The 9,432-nt window shown below is 46.2% G+C and overlaps 1 protein-coding gene across 5 annotated transcripts; it reads right to left on the bottom strand.

The window, feature by feature from the left end:
• Positions 1-207: 207 nt before the first annotated feature.
• On the bottom strand, positions 208-7,482 carry Rdh16 (retinol dehydrogenase 16). 5 transcript variants are annotated; one of them, XM_048806950.1, is made up of 5 exons: positions 7,006-7,458; positions 4,833-5,091; positions 3,395-3,558; positions 1,701-1,963; positions 208-1,599 (listed from the first exon to the last, which is right to left on the bottom strand). In XM_048806950.1, exons 1-4 carry the CDS (start codon positions 7,316-7,318, stop codon positions 1,737-1,739), a joined length of 963 nt encoding a protein of 320 aa, XP_048662907.1. In that variant the 5' UTR covers positions 7,319-7,458; the 3' UTR covers positions 208-1,599; positions 1,701-1,736. The 5 variants fall into 5 exon arrangements, with proteins under 5 accessions (XP_048662907.1, XP_015338652.1, XP_048662916.1 ...); XM_048806955.1 differs by having other exon boundaries at positions 540-677; XM_015483166.2 differs by having other exon boundaries at positions 208-1,963.
• Between the last annotated feature and the right edge of the window lie 1,950 nt (positions 7,483-9,432).

Here is a 9,432-nt window from a genome sequence, read left to right as displayed (position 1 = left end):
GATGCTTCAGACGAAAGAGTGAGCTCTTGCTCTGCCATTGAGGGGACAACATGGATTGACCATGAGTGAGCTGACATAAGGGGGTTCAGAAACTCAAAGATCCTTGAGGAGTCTTCTTGTTTGTTCATCTTTGTTTCTTCAACATTCAGATGCTGGACCCACACGACAAATTTTTTAAATGAACGGCACTCAAAACATCACATGGCATCCATTAGTATGCAGAATTTTAATATTTTTGTGTATCTGTTGAAAGTAAAAATGAATAGCCCTGCAATGTTAGATATCACTGTTTTCACAATGGACACTGGTCATGTATCCATTTACACTGTGTCCTTGTGTGAACCAATTACACAAGGTTCTCTAAAGGTTCCAAATCCTCTAAGGCAAGAAAACCAAGACACCTGGGGTGATACTATCCAACTCCAACGACTCCTCCCAGGACTCTCCATCACTTTCTGCAAATGCTCTCTCTATTCAGCCCCAACTCCAGAGGACCATCACTATACGGACAACACATAGAGCCGGGTCTTAAGAAGTTGGGGATAATTCAAGGCTTTCTTGTCCAGCATACAGGAGGTGCTCAGCAAATGTTGAGTAGAAAAGGAAAGACCAGGGTCCAGAAGTGACTCTCACTCCATGCCACCAGAAGGGAGAGGGAGTAGACAGCAGTGACAGACCTGAGAAATGACAGGACAGAATTGTAGTGAGTTTAAAATCAATGTAGGTCACTGAGGGTCACAGAGAGGTGACTGGTGAGGGGAGGGAAGTTTCAGCTACCCAGGAAAGGGATCTGAGACATGCCAGATCCTCTGAACATCTCCACACTGGCCCATCTGCTATCTGATCTTGTGAATCAAGGTATTTGGAAGTCTCAGAAGGGAAACAAGTCCCTCTCACATCTGTGGCAGAGAGGATAGAGAGGGCAGGGATTATACCACTTCCCTCTTCTGATCCCACCTCAGGTCATTCCTTTCACCCCCTATTCTCCATGAAGGCAACTGACTCTTCCTCCCAGTGGTCCACACCACATTTTTCCTCATGCCCTTAGTTCAAATCACTGGGCATTGGTGAAATTTTTGAATTTTATTCTAAAACAAAACTAATCAAAAGAAAGCCATGGTTTCAAGACAAATAAAAAATTGATTTCTGAGTCCTCTGCCAGGATCTGTATTGAGGACACCTCCTCCCCACCAATGCCTACAGACTTGGCTCCTAAGACTTGAGGGTATAGGTTGGCTGCTTGTTGCCCTCCTAACCCCTCATGAGGTGCACAGATGATATCAGAGGATGAGTGCCCCTGCTTTCTCCAGGCCATTTGCATACTATGTGAGGATATAAACTAGCCAGGGATAATGCATAGCCTGAGGAGAAGGACAGGAGGACAGAAGGCACAGCAGGTGTGAGCTCAGCATCCTCTCACCTGTTTACAACTTTCCCACCTGTGTAGATTCCTCACGGTTGGTCAAAAGGCTTAGAAACTTGAACAGATACCAAAATCAATTGGACATCAATGAGTGCTATGAAGTTCCTATTCCTTAGCAGAATTCCTTGAGTCTTTTCTCCTAATTTACCAGTTGTGAGCGATATCTTAGCAGAATCCTTTGAATGAAGAAAGTAGGATAGATAACATAGTGACACGACAGCTCCCTCCCTCCGCCCTAGTTTCCTTCCCTTGAAGCATCCACTCCCTCACACAGTACCCAACTTCCCACAACCCATGCACTCCAACATTGACTTCACAGGGTCTTTTCAGGCTTTGGAGCATTCCAGGAGATTATGGTGTCCACTAGGAAGGTCGGCAGGTAGCTCATGGGGATGTAGAAGAACTTGGCATCCCAGCCAGCTGAATACCCTGAATACCGTGTGCGGGGGTAACAGGCAGTCAGTGCATGCTCCATGCAGTTTGTCACCAAGGACAAGTCCTCTGAGTACATGTTATCCAATGATTTAATTTTTTTCATGTCTGTTCAGAACGAGAAATGATCCAAATGTATTTCTACCTCCCAATACTCCTGCTCTGGGATCAAGTTAGGGAGGAAAGCATCTCTAAGAATTCATGCCCTCCCTTTTCCTGTAAGCAGCCTGAGTTGACCTATGAAAATGGTGCTCTACTCTCTTGACTCAGGAAACCCCACAAAATCATGCAAATCAAGAGGTTCAATCTTTGTGTTCACTTTAAGAACATCCATAAAACTATCCAAGCCATCAAGGGTATGCATATCTGAAAAGCCACTAAGCATCTGAAAAATGTCACTTCAAAGAAGCGAGGTGTGACTACACAACCAGTGTAACTCCGCATCATGTACAACCCCAAGAATGGGAAGTTATACTCCATGTATGTATAATATGTCAAATATGCTCTATGTCATGAACATCTAAAAAGAACAAATGAAGAAAAAGAAGGAGAAGGAGAAGAGGAGGGAGAAGGAGGAGGAGGAGAAGAAGAAAAAGAGGAGGAAGCAGCAGCAGCAGCAGCAGCAAGGTGTGCCATTCCAGCATTACAACGGTGACATTGGAAGTGTGCCTCCGCCAAAGAGTTGGGCTGGATACAGGGTTGGTGGCCCAAAAAGAGTGCTGAATTTTTGTTGCACATGCTTCAAAATGCAGAGAGGATGCTGAATTTAAAGGCTTAGATGTAGATTCTCTGGTTATTGAACACATTCAGGTGAATGAAACATCCAAGATGCATCACTGTTTCGGAGTTCATAGTCAAATTAGCTCAAATGAGTTCTCCTGCCACATTGAGATAACACTTACTGAAAAGGAACACATTGTTCCTAAACCAGGAGGAGAGGTTGAATGAAAGAAAAAAGATATCCCAGAAGAAACTGAAGAAACAAAAAGTATGGCATGGGAATAAATTCAACATAAAATAAATGCAAATAATAGCGGGGGGGGGCAAAGGAATTCCTGCTGTCCATCTACAGCAGCCATGCCCCAAATCTAATCTGTCCCAGGTCCTAGGAGGTGCCATACAACCTAGCCTCAAGGAACAGCTGCTCCCCACTAAACCACCCCTACCTCTGTTTCTGGGAATATCTGGGCACATTAACTGAAGGTCTCTCCCAAAACTAGAAATAAATCCAAGCATGTGGAAGGCAGCTGTCTCTCATGCCAGCTGACCATGAGTACAATAGTGTCTTTTCTCTCTGGTTTTACTTTTGTCCTTGTGAAAACGAGGCTTTTAGATGAAACAGTGTCCCACGTTTTAATAAGCCAGGGCCCCTCCTAAAGTGACCAGTTGCCCATGCAGCACCAATGGTATGGGATTAACCATCTCACTTTGCTTGGAGACAGACCTGATACATGGGAGGCACTGATGGTAGTAGACTAAGGATTCAAGAAGAGGGTTTGCGTCTCTCCCCACCTATTAATGAGTACAGAGCTTACTCACGGGATGCCAGAAACTTCTCTCCATAGGTCTCTTTGACCTCTGAGCTGGCCTGGTTCCATTGATTCTTTAGGGTCTGTGAGAATCTCTCAAGAGGTAAAATGTTGGTTCTGAAGAAACCAGGCTCAATTATAGCTACCTTCACCCCAAAATAAAAGAGGTCTCTCCTGCAAGGAAGAAAATCAGAGGGCAAGGATGTCAGAGGCCTCACAAGACAAAACTCAAACAATAAATAATTATACTCCCATGTAAGATTGGGTGAAAGAAATTTAAAAACTTGGTATATAGTATATATAACACCTGAGGCTAAAAATTGTGATGTTTGCATTGCCTTCCTATATTTGAATATTATTCAAGACTTTTGCATATACCAGCTTTATTGCTCTAAATACTGCCTATTCTGTTTTAAGGCAACAATTAAGAGTAATCTCCTGCCAGTTCCCTCACATCCAATGAATTATAAGTCTTTGTCCCCCTTGTCATCTCTTCTGTACTCCTCAGACCCCTCTTCTCCCCTCTCCTACCCCTGGAAGCTTCCCAGCCATCTCCCACCTGGAACCTTGCAACTGTCTTCTAGGGAGCATCTCTGCCTTCAGTCTCAGCTCCCCCCACTTGGGGCCACCCTTCACACTGCAGTCAGCAGGGTCCCTGGATGCCGACTGGCCCAAGTGGCTCCCCTACTGTAATCCCTCCAAGGTGTTGCATTGCCCACAGTACACACCTGTCCAGACCCCCAGGTCCTCTATAAACCCACTGTGCTTCCCTGCCTAGCCGTGCTAATGCCAGACCCAGTCTTGTCTTTCTTCCCCAGGAGGACCCCTTCACTTAGAAGGAGTCAGCTAATGCTCACACTGGGCCTGTCTGATGAGGTTTTCCCACCTGGGAAGCCCTCCTACTCTTCATTATGGATCTTCAACCCTCAGCTAAGACCCCTTCTATAGGAACCTCCACAAATCTGGTGGCTGCCATGGTTAGTGTGGCTGATTTAGTCACAACTGCTCTGAGGGATGGTAATGATGGAGTATCTTCTCTCCCCCTCTGTCCCAGCTATCAGAGATTCTAGGTCAGGAACAAAACCTTACTGTTGTGCTAGGATTCAGTTATTATGCACTTGGACAAGAGCCCCCACAAATACCCCTTGAATAGAATAAGATGCTGACCCACCTCACTATAAGAACTCCCTGATACTGAATATAATAGTGGTCATGTCTGCGCTATAGACCAAATTATCCTAGTTCCAATTCTGCCTCAGAGACTTTCTGCCTGTGGACCCTCCTCCATGGTAAGATGTGTTTAACTTCACTGAGGCCTAAAGCCTTGCCCTTTACCCAAGACATGGAATGGTGTCTCCCAGTTCAGATGGCCTAAATTCAGAAGGCAGAAAGTGAGAGAGTCACAAAAACCAGAGAGGGAGGGTTCTCCAAGATGGGGCCTCCAATACCTGAGGCTGTCAGAGAAGGCCTCTACGCCGTATTTGGAGATGCAGTAGCCGCCACCACAGAGTGACAACCGGCCCAGGATACTGGCGACATTGACCACGCGGCCCCTCGCTTTCCTCACTAAGGGTAGCAGGCTCAAAGTCACCTCGATCACTCCCAACAGGTTCACCTCCAGTACTCTCACAAAGTCCTGTTTGGTCAGCCACTCATTGGCAGCAGTGGGTATGATGATGCCGGCATTATTCACCAGGCCCCAGAGCCCTGGGGATAGTGGGAAGACGAGAGAACCACACTGTATTTTCCCTGTGTGGTGCAGACACAGTTGTGGCTCAAGTTCACACTGTAGCAGACAGAGAGCTCTGACAAGCGTGGACAGGGAGAGGTGGGGCAAGCCACAACTGCTGGGGTGGGGCTGCAGAAGCTAGGAGCCACTAGGCGATAGAACTGATGCCCTTCCTCCTCCTTCTGTGATTCTTCCCCAGCTCCCTGCAGTTGCTTCCTATTTGATGATTGCAAAAAGGGATGTGGAAGAAGTCCCGTGCATCCATCACTCTGGAAACACAGAAACTACATCTGACCTCTTAAAATTATTGGCATCCTTACAGACATTTTATTCTCTTACCTACATTTTCTATCTTCTGGGCAGCTTAAATTAAATGCTCCCCCAGGATCTATGGGTCAAGAAAGACAGGAAAGGAGAGGGAGGGGAGAAATGGGAAGAGAGGATGCAGAGGAAAAGGTGAAAGGGAAAAGGAAGAAAATGCAAAACTAATAACTTGGTAGAATTTGGTTGAGAAACAAAGAATTGAAGTCCTAGTTGGGGGATAATTTGGAAAACAGTTGGTGTGTTTGTTCTCAGGAAGCTGACTTTGAACCCTCCTGCATTGATATTGAGCAACTTTCCTGGGGAAATGCTTGTGAAACCCACAGGGCAGCTTTGGGAGGAGATGAGGCTGCCCCACCCTACCTACAGCACACAAGTCCCACCCTCTGCCCCAGAAAAATCACACCCTCTCTTCCCACTCACCCAGAAGGCCACCCTCACTCCTCCCCAGTCCCCAGTTCACTACTCTTCAGGTTAACTACTCCCAAAGACCCCAACCTCATCTCTAGGATCAAACGGCATTTACTACAGATCGCCTGCAGCATGAGCAGGAATCTGTCAATTTAGGGCAAGTGGTGGTGCCTGTTGATCTGGAAAACTTGGCGGGGGAGCCGTGTCCCTCCTCAATCCTTCCTTGCCCTTGTGGGAATGCATAATCTTTTATCAAGATATTTCATTCCTAAGAACCCAAGGATATAAATTTTAAAAAATTTACTAAGACAGCATTTATGACAAAGCAATTTCAACATACCACCCTGAGCTATGTTCCAATAAGTGGGGCGGTGTCAAAGAATACCATGTTTCAAATCATTAAATATAACCATTTGAAGAAAATTTTCAGTAAGTGGTAAACTACTCATCTTTTTTTAAGTGAAAAATACAATCTCATATGTTTAAAAATGTCGAAAGTATTTATCTCTAGGTGGTGAGATTATAGATTAATTTTGTTGTGGTTTTATGCATTCTAGTACTTCCGGCAATATTTTATTTTGCACTGACCCTTAGAAAAAAAAGGAAATCAACATTGCTTTCTTCTCCCTAATAATACAGACAAAAGAATGTAGTAAAAGAAAGAAAAAGTTACCCCTTCCTAGTTCATGACTTTTCTGAGCCTGTCCTTTTCCTCACATCCTGCTCTGAACACAGGAATGTCCTCAGCTCTCTAGGTGGAGGAGGATGGATAGCTGATAAGAACAAAATACAGTGCTGATACTTGAGCCTGGCTCTTCCTGCACAGGGCTCCAGCCTCCAGCATTCCTACAGAAAGGTACCATCGCCAATCCATATCTAGCCATGCAGCCCCTCGACTTAGACAGGAAGACAGAGGACAGAGAAATTCTCAAGGGCAAATTCTCTTCAAATCCTCTCACCAAGTCTAGAGAATTCCAAGGATGGGATAAGAGGCGGAGACCGGAGATAGAATGGCTCAAGCAGGCATGCTGGGGAGGGAAAGGAAGTAGATATAACTTCAAGTCCCTAAAACACTTGTGGAGCCTCGCCAGGGAGCACCCAGGAAATGTCCCTACACAGAGAAAAGAAACCAGCAGAAACATCAGGAATCTGGGTGGTACCTCTCTCCCCCACATGCTCCTTCACCCACTGGGTGGCTGCAGCAATGCTCTCTGTGTTGGTAACATCCAGGGTCACCGTCTCCAGCCTCTCTGATGTCCGCACCCTCAGCTGTTTGGCCCCCTCCTCTGTCAGACATACAGCCAGCACCCTCATGCCTTTCATGTCCAGCTGCCTGGCCAGCAGATTCCCGAAGCCCGTGTCACAGCCTGTGATGAAGACATACTTATCTTGGAGGTGGCTCACCACCTGCCTCTCCCTGTACCAGCGCAGAAGGTAGTACAGGCCTACAAGGACCACCAGGGAGAGCCACATCGTTTTGTAGAGGACAGGCACAGATGCTGGGTAAAATAAGTCTGGCTTCTGTTCAGGCAGAGGATGGGAAGAAGTAGAACACAGAGCTGTGGTAGGCAGGACAGCCTCCAGGTGCTTTGGCAGAGAGGCTTTCCTTTTCTCCCTGATCCTGCCCCACCTCTGTGCTCTTTGAACTGCTTTTGCTGATGCTGATATGTAGATGCCTTTGGATATCCAGAGTCCTGTCCCAAAGAAAACATTTCTACTCAGCAACACTTCCCTCACCTGGATTCTTCTCTCCTTCCCAGCGTCCACACAGGAATACACACACACACACACACACACACACACACCTAACACACATGCCATTCTAATCTAAGTTCCAGGGTTAGAACTGTCTCTATTTATCTCACACAACAACACCCCTGCACTGTGGACTTTCTGCACATGCAGCCAGCACCCTCAAGCCTTGCATGTCCAGCTGCGTGGTTATTGAGAACCTACTCTTTGAGCTGAGACACATTTACAATGAAATTCCTCTTTGAATGTGAGTTTCCTTATCAGGCTCAGCACCCAGAATCATTCCTCAGAAAACAAAGTCGTATTCATTCTCTCTAGGACTACAGGAATAGGCAGAAAGAGTGAACAGGAAGAAGTGTCCTCCTGGTATAGCAGTTATCTGGAAAAAGGGAGTGAGGGACCCCAAACAAGGAGTCTGACCTCAGAGGTCAGGGGGAAGAAAGGGAATGGGGACGGGAACCCCAGCACCAATATTCCCAAAGTTGCTGGGAGGAAGGAATAAAAGGACTTGCACAAAGCAAGTATAACTATAGAAATCAACACCCCCTGAAGATGTCCTTTCTTCAGCTATATGGATTCAGCTTGATATGACTACAGCCATCTTGAATCATAACTACATGACTGCCCCAGAATAAACCCCAGCCAGCTTTCTTTTCTTTTGCATAGTTTCCCGTTAGATGGGAGCAATTCAAGTAGGATGTGGGGTTTTACAATCAGACCCTGGAATTGGGGATATACCTGAATTCTTGATACAAGATTAAAATAAGCTAGATACATGCCAACTAGGATGAAATCACATTTTGTCCTAACCCATTCACACACCCTTCTTTCGACCCAAATGGCAGGGATCCAACTGGTCTTGTTGCCAGGCAGGGCCACGCTTCCTTCAGTAAGTCCCCTACTGCAATCCTAGATCTATCTGTCTCTTTCTTCAGTCTCATGGCACCTTGGAGCCAGTCCTCATACACTCAGATGAGTTGTTCTAGACTACCAGCCCTGAGTGCCTGTCACATTTTCCTGCCCCTCCTCCTCTGGGGCTTCTCCTGCCTGGTCACACGCTGAGTGTCTAAAAGCAGAAAAGACTTAGTGGAACAGCAGAATAAAATAGACACTAGTATTGCTGAATGTGTATACGTGACTGTATGACCAATGTGATTCTGCAACCTGTACACTCAGAAAAATGAGAAATTATACCCCATTTGATTCAAATGTATGATATGTCAAATGTATGATATTGTACTGTCATGTGTAACTAATAATAATAATAATAATAAAAAGAACATGCCCCACAGAGATGACAGGGTTTCTTGAGCCTCAGCCAGGCATGGAAGGCCCTGAGCTCTAACCACTGGAAAAGTGTTTGTTCAGTGTGTATCCAGTATGGCTGATAGAACAGAACTTCCCCCCAGGAGACCAAAGACAGCTAGAGCCTGGACCACATAACCACTGTCCATGGAGGGGCTCCCAGGGGGAGGAAAAGGATGTCATTTCTCATCGGGGCTTGGGGGAAAGGGGATAGGGTGGCAGAATAGTGGGCAGAAGAAACAAGGGTTTCATAGTTCTGAGCTGCTATAGACAGTCCACATTTACATGAATTTCTGTCCCTGAAGGAAGGGAGGAGGAGGAGATAGACAAGTAGGGAAAGAAGTTTCCTGCAGAAACCTGGGCTGGAGAAGAGCTGCTCCCCCCTGGTGGTTCCACTGTGGTACTGCAGGCTAAACGCAGGTGTTGGCTTGGGATCTGCCACCGTGGATTCTTCAGCCCATCCCTGTAATGGCCACTCTCTCCAGGTGCCGCTCCAGCTGGCATCCTACATGAGTTTTCCAGGAAGGAAA

This window comes from Marmota marmota, unplaced genomic scaffold (assembly GCF_001458135.2).
Source record: "Marmota marmota marmota unplaced genomic scaffold, marMar, whole genome shotgun sequence".
In the NCBI taxonomy this organism is placed as follows: Eukaryota; Metazoa; Chordata; class Mammalia; order Rodentia; family Sciuridae; genus Marmota; species Marmota marmota.
This window is presented reverse-complemented; position numbering and strand designations above follow the sequence as displayed.